The 26,387-nt window shown below is 34.8% G+C and overlaps 1 protein-coding gene and 1 pseudogene across 1 annotated transcript; one reads left to right on the top strand and one right to left on the bottom strand.

Annotated features, from left to right (window-relative positions):
• The first annotated feature begins 8,696 nt into the window (after positions 1 to 8,696).
• On the top strand, positions 8,697 to 10,894 carry LOC120192890. The gene is made up of 3 exons (XM_039195584.1): positions 8,697 to 8,782; positions 9,332 to 10,148; positions 10,278 to 10,894. The coding sequence occupies exons 2-3, from the start codon at positions 9,358 to 9,360 to the stop codon at positions 10,714 to 10,716; spliced, it is 1,230 nt and encodes a 409-aa protein (XP_039051515.1). The 5' UTR covers positions 8,697 to 8,782; positions 9,332 to 9,357; the 3' UTR covers positions 10,717 to 10,894.
• A 372-nt stretch (positions 10,895 to 11,266) lies between these two features.
• On the bottom strand, positions 11,267 to 25,827 carry LOC120192914 (annotated as a pseudogene).
• Between the last annotated feature and the right edge of the window lie 560 nt (positions 25,828 to 26,387).

Genomic DNA, 26,387 nt, shown 5'->3' with positions numbered 1-26,387 from the left:
AGATGCCCCAAGTTGTGTCTTCTGGTAGGAAGGTTCATGCTCAAGTGAACATCTTGTACTCAATGCCTTAGGTTTTATTGGTAAACAAATGTTGGCTTTACGTCTAAAAAGATAATGTTGTGACTTTATTGACTCAAAGAAAGGTATGTGCGTGACTCTTTGTGTATCCAAAAGATAAAGGCAATGTTCAAAAGTTTCAAAGGGAGGTAATGTCAAAATATGGTCTTTTGGTAATTACCATGAGTTATTTTGGGTAAAGAATCAAGGTATTTTATTTTTTGGGTTTTAGACAGGATAAAAGAGGTCTAATCTTGCCACATTTCAAAAATCCATAATTCTTGAAGAATTAAAAGAATCCTTAATTCATTTGATATTCAAAGAACTAAAGATTTTAAAATCGCTCAATTATTCAACCTTAGAAGATAGCATAAGTTCAGTCATTTAAAAGATTAAGAAAATATAAAAGATAGAACAAAAACGATTTCAAATAAAACAATGTTCTCATTGCAATGTGGAGATGACATGCCCCATCATTCTTCGATTGTCCATGCCCCTGAATCTATCAGGTTTTGGATCTTGCGCTTTAGTGCCTTACAGTTCTCAGAGGAATATCTGGAGCTTCCTATGTGGTAACTATACACGATATTAACATCGTAACCCTCGGGATATGGGGACTATTTTCTCATATCATTCTGGAAGGCTCAGTCCTACAACCAGCTGAACAAGCTCCAACTGTAATGATTTTAGCTTCTTGCTTCAATGTGGCGTCACGTGGTTATGAGCACTTTATAGAATCCTCCATGAATATGTTTTTTATGAAAATGCTTAAAAATGAAATGCAGATGCAAATTGCAAAGATGCAAATGCAGATTCAAAATGCAAAGATGCAAATGCAAAAATGTTGATCCCAACGATGTATATCGTAGAATAATTTTCACCAATGATAAAAACTTTCACAGTACAAGACAATCCACTTTACAGACATGCTTTCGCTTAGATGGTTGAGTCCGAAGTGGATCACTGCTTTGTTTTGGATCTTCATCCTTGAAAATGATGCCCCTCAAGTGTTCTATAACCTAACTCTGTTAATGCCCCGGCGATGCATAAATTAGTACGTCGCTTCTTGATAACTAGCGATGAGATGATCGTAGATGAGAATATATTGTTGGGTTACTCATCGGATCAATGGATTGTTATCCTTTCAGTCTCGAATGTTGCACTATCTTCGAGCAAGTCTCATTTTGTACTCTGAACTCTTTTTAGCCCTTGGTGCATGTTTGTGTTCGTGACCGCTTGAATGAAAACTTTTATCTCTTCTTTGACAAAATTTCCACTTGAGTATCCCCTTGCAAATCAACATTTTTGCATTATGTTATGTTGATGCAATGCAGTGCAAAGAAATATGAAAAATGATACAATCAAAAGAAATAAGTTAGTGTACATAAACAAAATGAAAGAAATTAGTTAATGTAAACAAACAAAAGGAAAGAAATTAGTTCAAACATGTAAGACAAATCGATAACGATAAAATGTTATTCAAAAAATAATATAACACCTACCCTATCATGATATCTGCCCGAACATGCTTTAATTAAATAACATTCCTACCCGGACATGTTATACCCAAAATGATTTATTTTCAAGAAATTGATCCTGACCACATGGTATCTAGTTCGCATGCTGTTATTCAACAGAATTTAAAGCAAAAAGAAAAGGTTTCGAAACGCTCATCCTTTGTGTACACTTAATTTGGGTACCTACTGACAGACAGAGGTTTGATATAGCTATACCTAGGGTGACCGTTCTACGGTTCACTATATGCATAGTTACGGCTCTATGAGGAAATGATACTCGAATTGTCCTTGATTTCAATTCCCCCTTAGGCTTCCAAACCCTCGATCCTCACCATTACAGGTTTCGAGCGGAATGAGTTCAATTCGAGAGGATTCACTGCCTTATACCATACGAGGAATAAATCCCTACGAAGGTATAAGATATGTATCCCATGGGTTATTTGTTAAAACTCATACGAAGAATAAATTCTTACGTGAGTAAAGCATTCACCTGACTTACTTGGATCAAAGCTCAGTCTAGAGCTCATGTTATACAAATGAACGTGATGTGTGTGAGGAGGAACGTACCTACCTTTGACTCTTAAAGAAAAAGAAAACTCTCGAGAGAGACTTGAACACTGCTGAAAACAAAGATTCAAATGTTAGTATGACAATAAAAAATGAAGCAATTAAAAACATCAATAAATAGATCATAAGTCAACTAAAGACTCAACTCAATATTTCCACCACAACGATAATGTGTAAACGACCTACAACCTGACTCTGTAAAAAAAGTCCCCAGCAGAGTCGCCAAGCTGTCATAACCATTATTTACAAAAAACAATTATTTATTGATTTTAAAACAGTTATGACTTTAATTTGGAAAATTGGCGGATTTTGAATTGATTTGAATTAAATCGAATAGGAGTCGCCATCGACCTTTGGGTTAGGTGGGTCGAATACCCAAAACGTCTTTTTAAAACAATTATAAGGAAAATCATTTTTAAGACAAAAGCTGGTATGCATTTATAAAGATTCGATTAAAACGGGTTCGAAAGTCGGTTACGCGTGGGGAAGGATTAGCACCCCCACAACGCCTAAAATTAGTATTGGATCGCTTATAAGTTGTCGTAAATGGTGGAAATCATGAATAGAATATGAAGTTAAATTAGGATCCATAAATTGAACATTGATTAATTTTCTTCGAATTAATTAATTAGAGAAAATTCTACTCGAAAAGAAATCTTGAAATTAGCAATCCTTCATCGGGAAAGCTAACTCGACTTTTTCTTATCAGTAAAAGAATATTCCCTCTTCAATAAAATATGAATCGATTATAAATTAAAAAATCGACATTTGCATAAATAACATCAATGGTAATTTAGAAACATGCATTGCATCATTTGAATTAAAACCGATTAATTAGCACGAAAAATAACTTCAATTTATTTCAAGCTCTTATTTCGTTCGAACGTCGTATCAGATTGCAACACTTCAATCAAGTGATACTTTCCACGCCCGTTCTACAAATGCAGCTCTTGAAAATGTTCGAATTAATTAATAAAATATTTAATCGAATATGAGGTATGCCTAAAATACTGACACAAGATCAATTAATATGAATTTAATATACAATAATCAATATTCAAGCACACAAGAATTATGGAATACCAAGCAAGTACAATTACATGTAATATAATAATAAACATAAAAATAAATAAAAAAATATTACTTAAATGATTCATAATAATAATAATAATAAAATAAAATTAAAACAAAGTTACTTAATAAGATGCTTAAATAAAAAGGGACAAAGTAATAAAGTGTTAAAAATTATGATAAAAATGAACTCACATAAAAATTCAGGATCTATAATATAAACTAAGTATTTATTCCTTAAAATAAAAGATTAAAGACGAAAACCTATGTATAACAAATTCAGGAACCCAATCCTAAACATTAATAAATTTACTAACATAGCCAAGGACCTAATGAAATAAATCAATAATCAATAGGCAAAACAGAACATTAAACCAAACAGATATTATAGTGCATGTAAGACTAAAACAAAAATATTATAAATTTAGGGCTTGATGTAAAATATCATCATAAATACCAACATACAGATTAGGACAAAAATGTAATAACAAATAAACATGAAGTCCAAATCAAAAAGAAATGAAAATTCATTAATAGCTAAAACGGAACCTTACAAATATACAGGGACTTAAAATGCTATTATCCCTTTAGCAAAAAACACGCAGATCCTTCCCCCATTGAAACGGCGTCGTTCAGGGCATGATATATATGCCCGATAATAGGCCAAAATTCGGCCTTAACCTTCATTTGCCCTCTTTGTTTTAACCGAATGAGAGAGAGAATCTCAACTCTCTCATCTTCTCTCTTCAGTTCCTCCCATGTGGGAAATTTAAAACATCACGGCCGCCGTACATTGGCGGCAACAACGAGGAAACTGAACCATCAATGGCCCTTCCCACTCCCCTCTCCATTTGACTATAACTTAGCCTCTTAACCGAGGATTAACCACTCGACTCTGGCGAGGGCTCAGGAAGGTAAAACCTCAACCCTCTTTCTTTTATTTTCTGCTAGAAATCCCCTATCTCTCTTTTGTTTTTTTTTCATTCCAATCCCTTTTGGGGTTTCCTCTTTAGTTTATATCTCGGTTTTTTTCTTCTTTTTGGATTATTTCCTTGTTCGAATACCCTCCTCCTTTTCCTCTGATTTTTTCTCTTTGCTTTATGGTGAGATTAAGATGGGATTAGGTATGATTTCATCCCGGATTTTTTGAGATTAGGTGGAATTATATTTTCTTTGACTTTGGCTTGTGGTTGGGTGCAGATTTGTCATCAGATATGGCTTGGCGAAGATGGAACTCAGCTTGTACGGCGACTCATGTGTCAGTGAAGGCTCTCATGCGCGGGGAGAGGGAGATTCGGTGGCGGCTGAGCTGTTGATGTTTATTTTAGGGTTTAAAAACCCTAATTATACTAGGTCGGGTCGCTAGGCTGGTTCGGATCCCCTTTGGGTCGGGTTTGAAGTATGTCGGTATGGGCTCCATCTTGCACTGGATTGATATTATATTGGACTGACTTGGTCTTTAGCGCCTGCAAAATGTTGTAAAATATAAATTAATAATAATAATAATAATTAATAATAAATATAATAATATAATTAATAATCTTTTTGGCGCGCACAAAACTGGTGTCTACAATCTTATGTATTATCTATATCTGTGTTGGTGAATGGTTCCCTAACTAATAAGTTCAACATTAAGAAAAGACTTCGTCAAGGATGTCCATTGCCCCCTCTCCTTTTTAATCTCGTAGGTGAAGCGTTAAGTGGTATGATTAGTAAAGCAGTTGATTTAAGTCTGATTGGTGAGTCTTGGTGGGTTCAAGTGGGATGCACATATCCCGTATTCAATTCGCTGACGACATAATAATGTTCCTGGATGATAATCTGGATTGTATCGGAAACGCGAATAGGGTTTTAAAATTTTTTGAGGTAGCTTCTGGCCTGAGGCTAAATATGAGCAAATCGATCCTTTATGGTGTGAACTTATTTGAAAGCTGGGCGAACTACATCAAATACGATTGGGGTAATCTCCCAACAACGTATCTTGGCCTTCTGTTTGGTCAAACAAGAAATTCGGTCACCTTGTGGAAACCCACTGTAGAAAAGTTCAAAGTAAGGTTGAACGGCTGGAAATGCAAGCTATTTTCTTTTGATGGTTGCCTCACCTTGATAAGATCTATTATTGTGAATATGCCAGTTTACTTTCTGTCGTTATTTCAGATGTCTGTTAATGTTGTTAATACCCTCATAAAATCATTGTAAACTTCCTGTGGGGTACGAAGTTCGATAGGGCTATTCACTGGGTAAAATGGGACAATGTAAACAAACTAAGGGCTTATGTAGGTTTGGTTTTTTATGATCTGCGAGTTAAGAATCATTTATTATTAAATAAATGGTTATGGAGGTTTGGTTGTGAACCCTAATCCTTATGGAGGATAATTATTAAAGCTAAATATGGGTTCGATCATGATTCTTTACTCTCGTCTCCAACTCAGCCTACTAATTCTTCGCGGATATGGATGAATATCTCAACCCCTTTGCATAGAAATGATGACATCTTCAGTAAACATTTCCGGTGTTGTGGGGATGGTAGGAATATTGATTTTTGGAACGATCATTGGACGGAAGTATAATCACTAAAGCAGTTTTTTTTTTTTGGAGAATGTTGGGGTTGCTATGGAGAAGATGGGTATGATTTCAGAGTTCGGTCGAAAGATCAACAGTGTGTGGGTTTGGAACATTGAAGTAAGAAAATAGTTATTCCAGTGGGAGATTAGCATTTGGGGAGCAGTTTATGAATACAATAAACATGGTAGTGTTGGGTTGTGGATAGAGCGATAGTTTGAGATGGTTTGGTTCTCCTAGCTGCTCCTACTTGTCTAGCAGCTATTGTGAGAATTTGCTAAGGGAAGGGACTGAAAAAAATAAGGTGTGTGTCTAATTTGGTCGAATCTAGCCCCTGAAAGGTCCAGACGTTTGTCTAGAGAGTTGTTCGCCAAAGAATTTCAACATTTGTGGGGCTTGCTAAAAGGAGACTAGAGAGCATTGAATCTCGTATCCGCGTTCTTTGTCAAGAAGAGGGGGAGATGGTAAATCATTTGTTTTGTCACTGTAGGTTTGTTTGGAAGATTTGGCTAAGGTGGTTTTCGATTTCGAATCTGAATTTTGTATATCTGGAGATTGTTAGATCGTTTCTTTTATCTTGGGATGCTCAACCTTTAGATCCTGAATACAAAAAGGCCTGGAATATAGCTTTCTTTGGGTACCTTTGAACGGCATGGTTGTGTAGGAACAAGGCTTTATTTAATCGTACATATGGAACGAAGACAAAACCTTTGATTTGACAGTCTTGAGGACAGGGTGTTGTGCTTATGGTTATTATATTACCTTGTTTCTGTTGAGTACTGCTGGAAGCGCTGATACAGTTGGCAGTTGTTTGAGGGTGTTTATGTTTGGATTCTTGTTGGTGGTGGTAGTGTTTGAGTTTTGTATACAAGGTTGTCTTGTGCCTTGGTGATTCGCTGCTGCTGGTGGCTTTCTTTAACATAAAGGTAGGTGTGTTGAAGTGCAAAAGGGGTGTTCTATTTTTCATGGGTGTTGCGCTCGTGCCATATACTCGGGATGGATGGTTAATGGATCGAAGATTAACAAGGTTGACCCCTCTTTGTTTTCAGGGAAGCAAAGAGATCCTGCTAGGCGAGTGTGTTGAGTACTATCTTATAGTATGAATTTTGGGTGTAAGGGATTTTGGGTGCTTTCACAGACCTTGTTTCTCTCTCTGTTGGGTGTAGTGGTGTGTTTAGTGAGATTGTGGCCGAGAAATCTGTTGTAAAAGTTCAGTCTTGTTATCACATCGCACGCTTAAGTTAGGCTAATGAGGTTCTTATCAATGTTCATGTTTTGTATGTGTTACTCTTTAATAATGCAAAACCCCCTTTAAAGAAGTACAAATTTTAAAAAAAAATTAAATAAAAATTTATATAATAAGGTGTATTATTATAATTGAGGATTGGGAAGGGCAGATTAGGGGAAAGGTCGTTGAGTTAAAACTTACTTGTAAAATTTATAATTAAAATTAACCCAAAAAATTTCTATAACGTTGATATTGATTGGGCAAATTTACATGCCACCGTGGGCATTACTAAGTGGTAAAAGTATTGAGCAAATCCTAAGCATTTTTTTAATAGGTAGAAAACAAAACTGTTATTTCATGATGTGAATTTCATTATACGATGTGGTATTAGTTTAAAATATATCGCACGGATAAATTTAGAAAATTTTAACTGAAAAGCTGAGATTCAATTACAAAAATTTTAAGGGAGACAAAGCTTAAGTTTACCATTTTATTGACTGAAAACATTTCAATTTCGGGATCAAAAGTAACTTTTACCAAATTAGGTGGGCCAAAAGAAAATATTACCATGCTGTTATCTAATGGTTTTAAAACTTTGGGGGCTAAAATAATAATTTTACCAAGGCAAGTTAAAGAAACTCGAGTTGTTAAAATATAAAAAATGGAAGCAATATAAATATTAGTGTGTTTTTAACAGTTTTAAAAGGCTTAAACCAAAGCTTTCGGAGTTGTGTTTGTTAGGTATGACTCATAAATATATCGAGAAAGTCTCGTAGTGGGATTATGATTATGTGGGTTGGGCTGCGGGGCTGCGACCCCGCGATATGGTACATGGTTATTTTTGTAAATATATACCCGGATATATTTATTATAAAAAGAGATGTAACATAAACCTATGAGACATTGAATTGAATAAAAATTCTAGCGCCGCCTAAGGCACCGAGGACGTAAGCACATTGTTGAACCTCGTTAAAATTCTTGTGTTCTTTCTGTTTTATTTACTCGATTATTCAACAATTGATATCAGATGTCAGGAGTCAAATTCAAAGTTGCGAAATTCGATGGTCGGGGGTAACTTCGATTATGACAAACAAGGGAGAAGGATCTGTTGGCGCAGTAAGGGATCCTGAAGGCTTTGCGACCTACAAAGCCAGTGTCGATGGAGGAGGAAGATTAGGAAGAATTGCAGCAGTGAGCGATAGGAACCATACGATTATGTTTAGCGAAAAGTCATGTATCACGTCATGCATTGTCGTCTCCAGATGAAATTTGGAAGAAATTGGAAAGTCATTTTATATCTAAATCATTAACGACTAAACTGTATCTAAAACATCGATTTATGGACTAAAGATGCAGATGATCATGATTTGGTGCAACATGTGAATGTATTCAATCAAATCGTTTTGATTTGACTCGGCTTGATGTGAAAATTGATGATGAAGACAAAACGATGATTTGTTGTGTTCGTTGTCTTCTCTTACGAAATTTGATTTGGACCGACTACCACCTCTTTATATCCTAATCATTCAGCACGTGTACATTCATCGACGGTCCAACAAATTGCTTGATAAAATCATTAAAATTTAGTATAAAAAATATTAAAGATTCTTATGGGCTAGAGACCTCCATGAAAGTGACTAAACAATGTCTGAATTGAAAACTCGTTGTTTTAATGAACAAAAAGCCTGGCACAAGACTCAGATATATGAATCTCGTGCACTTAGCTTCTCCTTCAATTATCACTTACCCACCAGTTTTTAATCTTGCTTCTTTCTTCTGGGTTTGTGTTCTGTCTATTTAATCTATTCTTCTTTCGATTACTTGATTGATTACAGCTTTATTTCTCTCTCTTCTTCTTGTTGGGTATGTTTCATTTGTTGAATTATGCTTGATTATTGAACCTTGTTGCGTGCACTGTTTATTTCTCTCTTCTTCTTCTTCTATCTCTATGTTGACCTTTTGTGGTTCTTGTTCTTCAAGTATGTGTCTTTCTTCTCTTTCGTTCACGTCTTGTTATGGAAATATGTTGTTCTAGTCAGATTAGAGTTCGGAATTTACATTGTGGTGCCTGTTTTTTGTGATCTCATGACGGTGGGTGTCTGGGGATGCGTCTGAAATTCACTTGAAATTAGTCTTTTAGATTTTGATTGAAGGCAATGAAATCAACTTAAGATTTGCTATTTTGATCACTTATGAACTTTTGTGTAGGTTCTTACAACATGACAAGAATATGGATAACCTGTAATTTGTCTAGTGATAACATTGTAGTATTTCAAATGCGGTTAGTTTTTGTTTTGACTAGTAGTTCATCTCATAGTTGTTGTTACAGCTAAATGTACGTTGAAGAGAAGATTAATGGCAGCAGCTGAAGCAAGGGCAGTCTGGCAAAGAACAGCTAATCGTTTCTTTGTCCAAGAAGATGCCAAAAGAGCTCCCAAATTAGCTTGCTGCCAATCGTCATCTTCCTCTAAACAGGCTGATTCTATCCCCATTGGAGTAGCAGGCGCGCACGATCAGCCTGCCGTTGGTTTTATGCCGCTCAACAGTATTGCTTACTATCCCAATCCACCCTCTGATATGAGTTGGTGGCTTCAGCTACAGCCTAGCTACGAACCCCAAAAGGGTTCAACAAACGAGCTGTTAAATGCCTTAGATGATAGAGTGGAAAGCTTGAAATCTGAAGCGAACTCTTCCTCTGATGTAAGTAGAGTTCACCCGGAAGACGCACCAGGTGCTTCTGGTGCTGGCAGAAAAAGGAACTATGAATATTCTCTTGATTCAGCAGAGAGAATGAAAAATTGTGAATTATTGGAGATGGAATCCATAGAATGTGATGTTTCCAAGAAAACCAATGAATTGTCTTATGATCTGGTGTCTCCCTGGGTCGGAAGTGGGAAGGTCGAGCCATGGTGGCGTGTGACAGATAAAGATGAGCTAGCCTCCCTGGTTGCAAAAAAGTCGCTGGACTTCATTGAGAACTGTGATCTCCCTCCACCTCAGAAGATGCATATAAGGAGGTACTATTGTGAATGTTCTGGTTTCGACGGTGATGAAGTATCTTCTTCGGCTTGGAAGTCCCAAACAGACCCTGTCTCCTGTCCAATCGTTAATGCAGATGCGCAATGTGCTTCCAACTCTTCATTCTGGTATTGTTTTATAATGTGCTTCCAAAATGACTTCTTAGATGAACATTATTTTGTCTCTAATCAACCAATACTTTAAGATTGAAAAAAATTAATTAACCTATCTCAGCTTATTTGACTGCATTGTTATAGTACAACCGAGAAGGATTTCGTGGATCAAGTTACAGAGTCTGATCCTACTATGGCTCAGCTACTCAATGCGCTTCATCACTCACAAACACGTGCAAGGGAAGCTGAGAAAGCAGCGAAGCAAGCCTACGCAGAGAAGGAGCATGTCATCAAGCTTATCTTCAAACAAGCCTCACAAATCTATTCCTATAAACAGTGGTTCAAAATGCTGCATCTAGATGTTTATCTTCAGATCAAGAACAACGAGGAGCCAGTCTTCACTTCCAACAACAATTGCAATTCACGGAAGAGCTTGGAGAAGACTGGAAAAGGTAGACGAGGAAAGCAGAGCCAGCCTAGACCGAGCATAACAACATGTGCCGTTGCTTTTGCATTGGGACTAAGTATTGTTAGTGCTGGTTTGCTGTTGGGATGGACTGTGGGGCCGATGCTACCTTTCTAGATAATTGTAGTGGAAACTAATCCCCTTGCTGCCATGAAAATTGCTTTGCCACATTTTGCATTTTGTACGCCATGTTTATTGAATGCTAGTAATTTTCAACTTCTTTATTGTAGGTGTTGTATTGTTTGTAGGCAGTGTACTTTTGGGGGGGGGGGTACGTACAATTTACATGATGTCCCTGAGCTGTTTGTTGTACATATCTCGTGCGAAACTGTCCTGATAATTCTCTATGATAAATTTATAGATGTACGGCCAATGTCTGAGTTCGAGTCTTATGAATGGAGAAAATCTGCATGTCTTAATGATATTACCACTATCGTATGCAGACCAACCTAGTCCGGAACCTTTCATATTGAAATATTTTTACATGAAGAAGATTGTAGCTGCAGCCATAGCCGTAGCCATGTCCATATATGCGTCCAAATATAAAAGTTATATATTACATTTGATCAGTCATTTTCATTCACAAGGAAATATATCAATCGGCTTAAATGGATAAGAATTTGGAATACTGCTGCGGCCTTAGGGTATAGGGTGTCTTGATTAAAAGTCAGCCCACATATGCCTGCCTATCCTTCTTGTCCCTTCTGCTCCATGGAACCGCTTGCTTTAAGCCTTCATAGATGCTTGCCTGTCGTGTTTCAGACAACAAATCAAACAACTTTCTGGGATGTATTAGTACAATGATTATAGCAAAAACAATAAAATGGTTTGATTTGTCAAATTAGAGAGATTAAATGTCGACTTTCGAAAGGAACAAGAGAAACCCTGAAATGGAATTTGGAATGATAGAGACTATTCAAGCCGCCCATCTTCTTCATCCTCGTGATACTAACGCTGCTGCTACTGTACTCTTCTCCTTTATCTACATACGATGGGAACACATAACTCTTCCCTCCGATATCGCTTCTCCTCCGAGAACCAAGAAACCAAGAGTTTTCCCTGTTCCCTCTCTCGCTAACAACCATAGCACCATCACCACCCTCCGGCACCATGTTCTCACGGCAAAAGCTACCAGCACGAAATGATCCATAACGCTCACTTTTTACCATTCTAAAAGAAGACTGGAACCTAGCCCTGCCCAAGTAAGGACCATCCAAGAGTGTGTGGGCGAGCAAAGTTTATCGTTCTTCTTCTTATTGGCTTCCTGCAATAGAAGCAACCTGGGAGGCAGTTCCAGGCACTTCCGAGAAAAGTCATCGGAAAAATCGGCGACCGTGGCTTAAGCATTGGGTTTTCCTGGTTCCTCTTCCCAACGGAATGGGACCGAGGCCGAGGCGCGTAACGGTGGGGTTAACGTCCCTGGTCTTTCCGGTGACACCATGTGTGCATGTGAAGATGAAAACAAAGGTAACTCGATGCTCTGCTTCAAATCCCATGGTTTGGTTACTTTCGAAAAGTGGTAACTAATGTTTATTGCTATATAAGGGAAGGAGCAGGGAAAGTGTTATTTTTTTAACGTATCTAAGGGGAGGGGGAGGGGAGGAGAAGAATGAGAAAAACTCGTTAGCAAAAGGGAAAATTTTCTATTAGCCTCTATACTATATATAGTTTATGAATTTAGTTATTTTACTCTAATTTATAATGGGTAAGTACACAAATGGTCCTATGACTATAAGATACTACTTGGTCGAGTCTCTTGACTATTAAAAGTTACAAAATGATCCCTCACTATAGAATGTTGTTTTATTTAGTCCATCGACTATTAAAAGTTACGAACTGATTACAAGACTATTCATTATATTCCAAACTCATTCTTTTCTATTAAAAAAATGACCACAATCTATATTGGACATAGGGATGGTCAAAATGCCCGAACTCAACTGGGCCCAACCCAATTCAACCATATAGGGGCATTTTTTTAAACTTCTGTGCTTAGGGCGGGGCGAGGCGAGGCGGGATGGGTTATATAGCATATAAATTCGGGGTATGGCGAGGCTGGGCTCAAGTGAAAAATAGCTCAACCCAACCCAATTAATTTTTACTTTTAAATATATATTAAGAATTTTATTTTATATTATATATATATAATTATTAAACATATAAAAAATTAATTTAATGTTTAAAATATCATAAATAATTACAACTTGTTGAGTTAATCGATTGACTGAATCGGCCAAGAGGGGGGTGAATTGGCAATAAAAATTTTGGTGGAAGCTTTTGAAAATTGAAAGAAATTGCACAGCGATTTAGAGTGGTTCGACTTTATCAACCAAAGTCTACGTCCACTACCTTAGCTATCCACACTAAGGATTTTTCAACAAATTCACTAATTTGTTCTTTCTTTTGAGGCCAAAGAGATAACCTTACAACTCCCTCAAGAATATACCCAATTCTTGAGAACACTCTTTTCTCAAAGAGAAATACAAATTTGCAAACTTACAAGAAAAACCTCATAAGGAAAATATGTTTGCACAATTCTAGAACAAAGAAAGAACACTCAAGAATAAATACAATTGAGCACAATAAGTGTTCTTGAAAGCAAAATGAATATTGAATGAAAAATAGGCTTGAAATGCTCAAACTTGAGGTTTGATATTTTCTCTTTGATTCTCTCTTGATTCTAATTGCTTGATGTTTCTTGTTATTGATCAATGGCTTCTAAGCTTGCTTAAATACACCTTGAATCACTTCTAAACGTTGGGGATGATTAGAGAAAATAATATAGCCGTTTTAGTGTGAAAACAATTAATAAAACAGTTTGGAGCGTGGGGGGAATCGATACCCCCTATGGGGAATCGGTTCCCTAAGTGTAAAATTCAAATATTTCGACTGTTATACAAGGGGGAATCGGTACCCCCTGGGGGGAATCGGTTCCCTCCGAGCATACTGGAATTCTCGGAGCCAAACCATTCAGGGGGGAATCGGTACCCCCTTGGGGGAATCGGTTCCCTCTGAGCAATCTGGAATTTTTGGCTTTGAAATGATTCGAAATACTTTGTAAAATTATTTTGAAATTATTTTAAGATTAAAACTTAATTTTACACTTGAGCAAGGATTAAAAATGATCTTTAAAAGATTTGGAGTAATGTTTTGATATTCGAATAGTTATATCGAATATACTTAGAAAATCATTTGGAAAATCTTAAAATTCATTTAACTTAATTTGTTATATCGAAATATCAAAATGTTTTCAACAATCTCCCCCTTTTTGATATAACAAAACATTTTAGTAATTTTAAGATTTTGAGATTTTGAAATCAAGTTTTGAAATTACTCCCCCTTACTTTAACACTAACACTTCTCCCATTTATCTTTTAAAAAACATTTAACACTTCTCCCCCTTTTTGTTACATCAAAAATACATTTTAAAGAATTAAACAAGGTTTTGAAATCATTTAGCCAATTGATTATATTTTAAGCTACTAAGATCAGAAGCAAGAGAAACGTTAGCCATTAGTTTCATAATCAATATTCATAGTTAATGTGAAATGGCAAAATTGGTCATATATCTAATCATGAAGTAAATGATGCAATAATGAATAAATTTAATCACACCAAATAGATAATTTCTAACCATTCATAAATCCAAACAAATTCAAAGTCAATCAATCCACAAATTCAAACATTCCAAAATATTCAAAATGTTAAAACAATAAGTTTGGAGTTCAAAGCAAAACATAGAATCACATATCAGGATCAGGAGGAGGAAAACAAGCTCGCATAGCGGCCATTTCGTGAGTGAGGTCATTAATACACGCGTTGGTTGCTTCGTTGTTTGCACGCATCTCCCGAAGAATTTCTAATTGTTGAGCTCCCATTGTGGATAAGTGTGACTCTATAGAAGTAAAGTGTGAATCCATGGTAGCATATCGGAAATCGAATGTCTCCATAAAGGATTGAAAATATGGAGGCATTTGATGCGTTTGTTGTGCTTGCTCCTCGGGCTGCTCAGGCTCATCTTCGGCTTCATCGATGTCTCGCATTAATTGCTCAAGCTCGAGATCTTCGTCAGCTTCGGGTGGAGCTTGTGAAGAACTAGCTCCCGGAGTATTTGCAGAAGATCGAACCCATTCACCGGTTTCCTTATCCTTAATCCATCCCGCTATCGTTAAGAAAATAAGGTTAATTTGTTTCTTAAGGGGAAAAATGACATCTAGACCGACTCTAAGCCCAGCTTTGGAAAACAGATTACTCAAAATGCAACCGTAAACTAGGGATGAACATAGTTTCTTGTTAGGAACAAGATTTACGGTTTCAACAATTTAAACAAAAATAATCTGAGGTAGGTTAATTTTAATATTGTTTTTGAAACAATGTAACCACCAAAGATCTAAGGCTCTAAGAGTAGAATAACGACCTCCGGATGGTCGAAACCACCAAGAAATCATTAGATGAAGAAAACGTTCATGAAGGTCTAAGACACTTGCACTATCCCTTCTTTTATAACGAGATCCTAAAACCTGTTTTTCATTTGAAATTCCATCATTATCTAATCTGAATGTATTGGCTATGTAAGCCGAGTCAATATATAAGAATTTTCCTATGAGGTAGGAACGAATTCCTATGGTTTCGGTTTCAGTTTGGTTTTTAACACAAACGACATTAGAATAGAAAATACGAACAAGTTGATGGTAAACGATGGGTTCAAGGTCAAAGAGTTTATCAAATTTCACTATTGTAAAAGAGGAAGATATTTAAAATTAATAGCTAACATAGCTTGACGAGAAGGAATACGTTCTTCCCGGATTTTGTAATAGTCAAAATATTGATAATACCAAAAACGATGATTTCTAGGACCAGGATGATTGAAACACGAATTTTGGATAGTCAAGTTAGGATCAATGGGATTAGGATTAGAAATTGGAATAGGATGAGGATTTGGAGGTGGATTTGGTTGGCGGTGTGAGTGACTAGATGATGACCTAGCACGTTTAGGATTGGACATGGTTTAGGAAATCGGAATAGAATTGATAACCTACAATCTAGAAAACACATGTATGCAATTCAATTAATCCCAAAACTCAATTGAGCCCTCAATATTTCAAGGTTCTCTAAATCAATCCTAATGGGCAAAGTTTTTGAAAAACTTTTGAAAAATATGGTTTTGAGAAACAATATATGTATAGTTTTCATAACAACAACATAATTTAATCAAAACACAATAATTTGAAAATTAACATTTTTTTTAATTTCAAAAATTTAATTTTTTTTGGAAAATTCTTGTGTTTTTGATGAAATTGGTTGTAATATCTAGTTTCTAATCACTAAACAATCAATGCCCGATCTAAAGTTCATCCTAGAACTAATTAAAACTAGTCCTATGTTCAAAATCAATAAAATAGTGAGTTTAGAAAATTTTACCTTGAAGGATGAGATTGAGTGGATTTTGATGTTGTTTGCACGATTTTAATGATGATTGCAAGTTTAGGAGATGATATTTGAAGTGAATTCCGATTAAAATCGATGATTTGAGGCAAGAATGGAGATAGGGAGAGAGTTGAGAGGGAACGACGGAAGAGAAAGGAGAGAATTTTTGAGGATTTTGAAGGGTTCTGCCGTGTATAACCAGAACCCCAGGGGGGTATCGATTCCCCTGTGGGGGGAACCGGTTCCCTAAAGTGGGAATCGATTCCTATGTACCAAAATGCTAAAATCCGATTTTAAACACCCAAAATGCTAAATTGATTTCCTCTAGTGGTATTGGCAACTCATATATTGAAAATTAATCATGTTCAAACAATTAAATTAATCTTTAAACGATGTTTGAACATAAAATTAATTTTTCATCAAGAATCATAAACTCCCCCTAACTAATAGCAATAATGCAATCAAAGATTATTATTATAAGAAATTTTCAATATTTATTAAAAGTGCTAAAATTATTTTAAACATTAAGTAAAGATAGGTCAGTTAAACCTAATTTTCTCCTAAGTGTCCAAAATCTTTCCTTATCTAAGGGTTTTGTAAAAATATCCGCTAATTGGTGCAAAGTATCAACAAATTCTAGAGCTACATCTTCCTTAGCGACATGGTCTCTAATGAAGTGATGTCTAATTTCAATATGTTTAGTTCTAGAGAGTTTGATGGGATTTTTAGTGAGACAAATAGCACTAGTATTGTCACACTTGATAGGAATAGTACTTACTTCAATTCCATAATCTAAAAGTTGTTGTTTCATCCATAAAACTTGTGCACAACAACTACCAGCTGAAATGTATTATGCTTCAGTGGTAGATAATGCAACACAATTTTGTTTCTTTGAAAACCAAGAAATTAGCATATTTCCAAGGAATTGGCAAGTACCGGAGGTGCTTTTCCTATCTAATTTGCATCCTCCATAATCCGCATCTGAGAAGGCATGCAAGCTAAAGCTAGAGTCTCTAGGATACCAAAGTCCTATACTAGGAGTGTCCTTAAGGTATCTAAAGATCCTCTTAACAGCTAGTAAATGTGATTCTTTAAGACATGATTGAAACCTAGCACACAAGCAAACACTAAACATAATATCCGGTCTACTTGCGGTTAGATAAAGCAATGAATCAATCATGGATCTATATAATTTAACATCCACACATTTACCTCCCTTCATCCAAGTCAAGCTTTATAGAAGAACCCATTGGAGTGGCATAGGGTTTCCCATTTTCCAATCCAAATTTCTTGAGAATATCCTTGACGTACTTAGCTTGATTGATGAAGATGCCATCTTTTCTTTGCTTGATTTGGAGTCCCAAGAAATATGAGAGCTCCCCCATCATGCTCATCTCGAACTCACTTTGCATTAGCTTAGAAAATTCTTGGCAAAGAACATCATTAGTAGAACCAAATATTATATCATCAACATAAATTTGAACTACTAATAAATCTTTACCTTTTCTCTTTAAAAACAATGTAGTGTCAACATTTCCTTTTGAAAAACCTTTATCAATTAAAAAATTTGACAATCTTTCATACCAAGCTCTAGGAGCTTGTTTTAAACCATAAAGAGCTTTTGTCAATTTTAAAACATGATCCGGAAAATTTGAATCTTCAAAACTTGGAGGTTGTTTCACATACACTTCTTCTTTTATAAAACCATTTAAATATGCACTTTTAACATCCATTTGATATAATTTAAATTCATTGAAACATGCAAATGCTAATAACATTCTAATTGTTTTCCATCCTAGCTACGGGAGCGTATGTTTCATCATAGTCTATGCCTTCTTCTTGAGTATAGCCTTGAGCAACAAGTCTAGCCTTGTTCCTCACTATATTACCACTTTCATCAAGCTTATTTCTAAATACCCATCTAGTACCTACAATAGTTTTATTACTAGGCCTTTCAACTAAGGTCCATACTTTACTTCTCTCAAATTGATTTAATTCTTCTTGCATAGCCATAATCCAATGTTCATCTTTTAATGCTTCTTTGATGTTCTTAGGCTCTATGCATGAAATAAATGCAACATAATTACAAATATTTCTAAGAGAAGATCGAGTAGTTACCCCTTTGGATGGATCACCTATAATTTCACCATCCTTGACATAGTTGTACTCTCTTGGATAAGATACTTCCCTTTCTTCAATGGTTGGATTCTCAAGAGGATCGTGAGTTTCCTCATTTTTCGTTTCTTCCTTTGATGATGGTTCTCCAACGTCATGTCTAACGTCATTTGTATTTATAACACCTACATCATCGAAAACAAAACATTATAGACTCTTTTACAACTAAAGTTCTTTTATTAAATACACGATAAGCTTTAGAATTTAAGGAATAACCCAGAAAAATTCCTTCATCACTTTTAGCATCAAATTTGCCAAGGTTTTCTTTACCGTTGTTTAAAACAAAATATTTACATCCAAAAGGATGAAAATAACTACTGTTAGGCTTTTTAATTTTGAAAATTTCATATGGAGTTTTCTTTAAAATTGGCCTAATCATTACTCGATTTACAACATAACAAGCGGTATTTGTGGCTTCCGCCCAAAAATATTTTGGCAAATTATTTTCACAAAGCATGGTTCTAGCCATTTCTTCTAAAGTTCGATTTTTCCTCTCAACAACTCCATTTTGTTGAGGGGTTATAGGTGCTGAAAAATTATGGCTAATACTGTTAGAGTTACAAAATTTAGTAAATCCAAGATTTTCAAATTCAGTTCCATTATCACTCCTAACACTAGTTATAGAGTAACCTTTTTCATTTTGGATTACTTTTGAAAGCGTGATGAATTGTTCTAATGCTTCATCTTTAGTACTTAAAAATAGAACCCAAGTATATCTAGAATAGTCATCTACCAAGACAAATGCATATTGTTTTCCACCTAAGCTAGTAGTTCTAGTTGGTCCAAAAAGATCTAAATGGATCAATTGTAAAACTCTACTAGTTGATACATCATTAATGGATTTAAAAGAAACTCGCTTTTGTTTTCCTTTAGCACAAGCGTCACAGATTTTATCATTATCAAATTTAAGCTTAGGCAACCCTCTTACTAGGTCTCCTTGAATTAATCGTTGCAAAACACTCATACTAGCATGTCCTAGTCTCCTATGCCATAACCAACTATCATGCTCATCCTTAGCAACTAGGCATAAATTAGTCATATCAAAAGAATCTAAATGCACCATGTATATGTTTCCTATTCTATGACTAACAAGCATAATCCGATTAGATGCAATGTCAATGACTTTACAACCATTAATTTCAAATAAGATATTGAATCCTTTATCGCATAATTGATTAATACTCAATAGATTATGCTTTAATCCATTCACATATAAAACATTTTTAATTTGTATGGAAGAGATATTACCTATTGTACTAATACCTTTAATGTGACCTTTTGAATTGTCTCCAAAAGTCACTTCTCCTCCATTTTTGGCGTTAATCTCAATGAACCGGCTTTTGTCTCCGGTCATGTGTCTTGAGCATCCACTATCAAGGTACCATGAATTTGAATTTGTTTCCCGTGCCGCAATGCTCCTTTCCCTACAAACATAGATTAATTTTTGATTTTTGGTACCCAAATTCTTTTGGGTCCATATTCATTAGTTTCCAAAATCCTAGTCCCCTTAGGTATCCATTTGTGTAGGATATTTTTATCTTTAGTAGTAATGAGTTCTTTAGGAACCCACATACTTCTAACGATTTTTCCATTAGAGTTTCTTTGGGGACCTCTATGATTGTAGTTTCTAAAACTTTTTCTAACAAAGTTGGATTTTGAATTTCCACCTTTTTCAAAATGTTTTGTTCCAACTTTATCAAAAGAAGTTTTAAGATCATCATTTTTCTTTTGATGATCATCATTGATCTTTGAAAGTAAATTTTGCAAATCTAAATATTTCTTTTCAAACTCTTCTAGTTTGATTTGCAAATCTTTGATTTTACTTTCAAGATCGTTGTTGGTTTTGGATATGAGTTTGTTTTCATTTTTCAATTTTGAAACATCATTTTTATATTTTAAAAATAATTTCTCATAATCCGAAGCCAACCCATTATATTCCTCTAATAACTCATCATAGGATAAATCATCAAAATCGGATGAGTTAGAGGTTACCTTAGAATCTTCCCCGAATGTCATCAAGCACAAGTTAGCTACTTCTTGTTCCTCTTCATCGGAACTTTCTTCATCGCTCCATGTAGCCACATGAGCCCTGTGCTTATTCTTTGATTGACCCTTTTTCTTCAATTATGGGCAATCATATTTGACATGCCCTGGCTTTTTGCATTCATAGCAAATGATTGGGTCATTCTCTTTCGGTTCATTTTTGAGGCCTTCATTTCATTTGAATTTTCTTCCTCGATAAGGTCTAATCATTTTTCTGAACCGTTTGGCAAACAATGCCATTTCCTCGTCATCGTCATCGTCATTCGAATCACTCTCATCTTTTGTGGATTTGAGAGCAACTCCAATGTTTTTCTCCTTCTCCTTTGGTGTCTCGTCAATCTTGTCGAGGTCCACCTCATCTTCGAGCATCATTTCATGAGTGAGGAGTGACCCAATTAGCTCTTCAAGAGTTAAGGACGTTAAGTCCTTAGACTCGATGATTGCCGTCTTCTTTGATTGCCACGATTTTGGGAGGGAGTAGACTAACTTCCTCACAAGATTTTCATTTGAAATGATCTCTCCATAGGATTTGAGACCATTGACAATCGTTGAAAATCTATCCGTCTGAAATTTTCATAGCTATGCGTTAGAATACTAATTTTAGATTTCTTTACCTCATCGGTACCTTCATGAGTGACTTGAAGTTTGTCCCATATTTCTTTGGCGGTTGTACACGATGAAACTCTTCCGTATTCATCTGGTCCAAGAGCACAAAAAATGATATGGATGGCTTTGGAGTTTAGCTGGAACATTCTTGTCTCTCCTTCACTCCACAACCTTGGATGAGTGAGAGGTTTGATGTATCCTTGTTCTACGGCATTCCATGCTCCCATGTCACTTGCTTGAATGAAGTACATCATTCTATTCTTCCAATAGGCATAGTTAGCTCCATTGAAGAAAGGAGGCTTGTTGACAGGCATCGAATCGAGACCGGAGTCGAAGTTTGAAGCGGAGGCCATTGATGACTTTGATTATCGATATAACTCTTCCCGAATCGACTCAAGAAGTGATTAAACATTCAAATGAGTTAGGCTCTGATACCAATTGTTGAGTTAATCGATTGACTGAATCGGCCAAGAGGGGGTGAATTGGCAATAAAAATTTTGGTGGAAGCTTTTGCAGAAAATTGAAAGAAATTGCACAGCGATTTAGAGTGGTTCGACTTTATCAACCAAAGTCTACGTCCACTACCTTAGCTATCCACACTAATAATTTTCCAACAATTTCACTAATTTTTTCTTTCTTTTGAGGCCAAAGAGATAACCTTACAACTCCCTCAAGAATATACCCCAATTCTTGAGAACACACTTTTCTCAAAGAGAAATACAAATTTGCAAACTTACAAGAAAAACCTCACAAGGCAAATATGTTTGCACAATTCTAGAACAAAGAAAGAACACTCAAGAATAAATACAATTGAGCACAATAAGTGTTCTTGAAAGCAAAATGAATATTGAATGAAAAATAGGCTTGAAATGCTCAAACTTGAGGTTTGATGCTTTCTCTTTGATTCTCTCTTGATTCTAATTGCTTGATGTTTCTTGTTGTTGATCAATGGTTTCTAAGCTTGCTTAAATACACCTTGAATCACTTCTGAACGTTGGGGATGATTAGAGAAAATAATATAGCCGTTTTAGTGTGAAAACAATTAATAAAACAGTTTGGAGCTTGGGGGAATCGGTACCCCCTATGGGGAATCGGTTCCCTAAGTGTAAAATTCAAATATTTCGACCGTTATACAAGGGGGAATCGGTACCCCCTGGGGGGGAATCGGTACCCCCTGGGGGGGAATCGGTTCCCTCCGAGCATACTAGAATTCTCGGAGCCAAACCATTCAGGGGGGAATCGGTACCCCCTTGGGGAGAATCAGTTCCCTCTGAGCAATCTGGAATTTTTGGCTTTGAAATGATTCGAAATACTTTGTAAAATTATTTTGAAATTGTTTTAAGATTAAAACTTAATTTTACACTTGAGTAAGAATTAAAAATGATCTTTAAAAGATTTGGAGTAATGTTTTGATATTCGAATAGTTATATCGAATATACTTAGAAAATCATTTGGAAAGTCTTAAAATTCATTTAAATTAATTTGTTATATCGAAATATCAAAATGTTTTCAACACAACTATTTTATTATAGAATATATTATTTTAAAATGTTAATATATTTGAATTGGGTCGGGCCAAAGTCGAGTTTTTAGTCTAAAAATTAGGACGGGAAAAAAACTAAAATTCATCAAGGCAGGACGGGGTCTCATTATATATATATTCAAGTTGGGGTCAGGGCAGCTAAAAATTCGACTTGTCCCCTCCCATGCCCTTCCCTAGCTAGACGTTAATATGTTGACTGTGATATGATAAAACCTGATTTCATAATCTCAAACGACTATCATATCTCAATCAACATATTAACGTCTAACTCAGACGACCGTCAAACTTTTAATGGAAAACGATGAGTTTGGAAAATAATGAATTGTCGAGTGACCATTTTGTAACTTTTAATAGTCGAGGGACTCGACAAACTAACGTCCTATTATCGAGGGATTATTTTGTAACTTTTAATAGTCGAAAAACTCAACAAAGTATCATCCTGTAGTCAATGGATCATTTGTGTACTTTACCCTTTAAATTTTAAGTTATTATATTTCTAGAAATTTAAAATTTGGGTCCTAACTTAAACGATACTCATTAAAATCTAGAGTTTTTTTTTTGGATACTCATTAAAATCTAGAGTTAATTTCATATGATGTCTCAAAAATAGGACTTATGTTCTAAATTAGTCTCTAAACATTAAAATATTCTATATTAGCCCTCAAAATTATGGCTTTCATTCTAAATTAATCTCTAAACTTAAATATAAATATATATATATATATATATATATATATATCAGTCCTTAAATTATTAGTATCATTTCCTTTTAATCCTTCCATAAATGTGTCGTAATCTATTATTTTTTGAAGATCCTAGAAATTGAACTTGTGACCTTTTAGTATCATGATGTTACATGCATGCTTAACAGCAAAATTAAATTACCAGCCATCAATACACGATGTACATTCGTTAGATTTATGGTCACACCATTGTAGTAGGTTAGGGATTATCTGTCGGACAATATAGACGGTGTTTAAAGATGCCATTCATCAAGTAAGAAGATAAACTAAGATTAACAAGGAATAAAATAAACAGAAAGATAATATATAAGCTAGACACACCATAAATTTTACAAATCACATCAAAAATAAAATTTGAATCCCAAATTTTAATATAAATTAGGCTCCGAACTTGATTAAATTTCTTGCGACTACTGAATATCAAAAACCTCGTAAAAAGTTATAAAAGGTCAGGGTTACTTTACAAGTTTGGTAGCACAAAAAAGGAAAGATAGAAGGTGGAACAGCACTAAAAGCAGGGGCATTTTATGTAATGCCAAAGTAAAAAGCTTATAAAGAGAGTGGTTGCAGCATACGGGAAAAGTAAGTTCAACAAGCTTCATTATCTGCCTTATATTAAATGGTACAGCACTAAAAGCAGGGGCATTTTATGTAATGCCAAAGTAAAAAAGGGAGAAGAATAACAAGGGTTAATGAGCTCCCATTTTTTCTCTATGAGACAAAGCTTATAAAGAGAGTGGTTGCAGCATACGGGAAAAGTAAGTTCAACAAGCTTCATTATCTGCCTTATATTAAATGGTACATGTCAAATTATCAGTTTGATCTGTTTTAGTAACTAAATTTTCAATTTTTTAAAAACCGAACTTGATTTTCAGTTTTTGTTTCATTTTTAGTACCCGTTAAAAACTTAACTATAAGTTTTGGAAAAAGTTAAAAGTTTAGGTATTAAAATGGACCAAAATTGATACTTTAGGTACTAAATAAATTTTTTAACGGTGGCTACTAAAATGAAACAAAAACTAAAAATCAGGTCTGATTCTAAAAAATTTGAAAGTTTAAATACTAAAACAGACTAAAATTAATAGTTCAAGTACTAAATGCGTAGTTTATCCAATGAAAGGGGTAATAGTTTAGGTACTAATTTATCCAATTGTGGGGTGGGGGGGGGGGTGGAGGTTAAAGCCATCAAACTTAAAGTTTAAATCACCAACATCTGTAAAGCCGAGTTCATTAGAGATTTGACCATCTACAAAACATAGATTAATGCATGAGGTAAGTAAGATAAAGGGTAAACTACTAGACTTTTAATTTTTTTTTAAATCATACTTAAAGTTAAGTTTTTTTTTTAACATTTTAGTACCATGCTAATAAAAATTTTAGTTTTTGTTTCATTTTAGTACCCCAATTTAAAATTTAATGTTAAGTTTTCCAAAATTAATAGTTTAGGTACAAAACATGTTAAATTTTTAAAGGTAGGGTACTAAAATGAAATGAAAATTAAATGTTAGGTATGATTTGAAAAAATTAAAAGTTTAAGTACTAAAATGAAATGAAAACTGATAATTTAGATACTAAATACATAATTTATCCTAAAATGGAATGAAGACTGATTGTTTAGATACTAAATGTGCAATTCACCTTAAAATGGAATGAAGACTGATTGTTTATATACTAAATGCACAATTCACCTAAAATGGAAAGAGCTCAAATGGTCAATTAACAATGCCAAAATTAGAACGCCTACTGAAACTCTCCAATCTATTTATAATGACGCCAATACTAAAACTCAATATTTTTAAAATAGGATCGGACCTTAAACCGGTGAAGGTAATAGTTCACTGATTCAATCGGGTTAAATCGCGATTGAATCAGTTTATATAAAATAATATATTTTTAAAAATTTTACATAATATTCAAAGTAATATTAATATATATATATATATATATATATATATATAACTCTTTTTAAGTTTACAATATTAAAAGGTATAAAAATATCACAAGTCATAACATATATAAGTTAAATATCATAAAATCAAGTGAAACAACATGATTTAAATCAACTACAACATAATATTTAAGGTCAATACTTAATGAAATTCATCAACAACTAAATAAAAAAGTACATAATTAATACAAGTATCAATCATCATAATATTCATTAAAATTGATTCCCTCAAATTCCAAAATATTAGGAAAATCTTCTTCATTAGTTGAACTACCACCACCATCACCACTTTGAACTTGAAACTTCATAACATCACTTTGAACTTGAAAGTCCACAGCATCAAGATCTTCATCACCTAGCTATATGATAAATAAATACAAATTTAAATTTCCAAACAATACTTAACAATTAAAAGTAAAAGTGTAAAACATATTAAATAATAAATATAATTATATAACTAAACTATACAAACAAAGATTAACCTTCATAATTTTTTTATGATAATTATATAACTAAAATAAATTTGAGGCTGAAAAAAATCATAACAAACGACGTCGTTTGGTTTAATTTTTTTTTAAAACAAGAACTACTGGTTCACACCGATTTTGCCGATTCCCAACCGGTTCTACCGGTTCTTTAGCGGTTAATTGCAAAACTGATTTTAGAGGTGACCGGACCGAACAGGCAACCGGTTCCCAGTTCAACCGGTCGAACCGGCCGGTCCGATTCGGTTTTGATAACATTGCTAGAACTTGAAGGTTTTGGCCCTATATTATGTTCTAATTCTAGTGGAGTAATTTAAACAGAATGCAAGTATGGCGGGGGGACCGAAAACAGAAATCTACCAAATATATATTATTATCATGTTGGCTATTAATATAAACTTAAATTCTAGTACTAATATGTTGAAGCTTTTAAAGCAGCGATAAGTCTCTAAATCTAAGCACTCGCAGCCTCATCCATTGATGCACATAAAGATGACCGTTGATCATCAAAATAGTTCCATTGAAAGTGACCCTGAAAATATTAGTTTGTGTTCATTGGATACTGACCGTTAATTTTCCCCATAAATCACAGGTAAGAAACAATGCAGCAGCTATGGAGCAAATGGGACTAGTTGGATGATGATTGAGAGGTGAGAAAATAAGGGAAGTCAATGCCATGGCCCTTGTGTAAGTGAGCTCATCCACCACTCGCCCATCTCCTCCAATCTCTTGACCGCATCGTTTAGTGTCTTCCACTGACGACACTGCTGCGGTGACCTTTATCACTGATTTTAGTTCTTAATTAATGAAGTTGGTTC

Source organism: Hibiscus syriacus, unplaced genomic scaffold (genome assembly GCF_006381635.1).
Source record: "Hibiscus syriacus cultivar Baekdansim isolate YM2019G1 unplaced genomic scaffold, ASM638163v2 tig00116983_pilon, whole genome shotgun sequence".
NCBI classification, from domain to species: domain Eukaryota; kingdom Viridiplantae; phylum Streptophyta; class Magnoliopsida; order Malvales; family Malvaceae; genus Hibiscus; species Hibiscus syriacus.
This window is presented reverse-complemented; position numbering and strand designations above follow the sequence as displayed.

Bases quoted from the DNA above. Each gene is read 5' to 3' on its own strand.
- LOC120192890 (XM_039195584.1), top strand. From the start codon at position 9,358: ATGGCAGCAGCTGAAGCAAGGGCAGTCTGGCAAAGAACAGCTAATCGT. The intron at 10,149-10,277 runs GTATTGTTTTAT...GCATTGTTATAG, and splicing joins GCTTCCAACTCTTCATTCTG to TACAACCGAGAAGGATTTCG.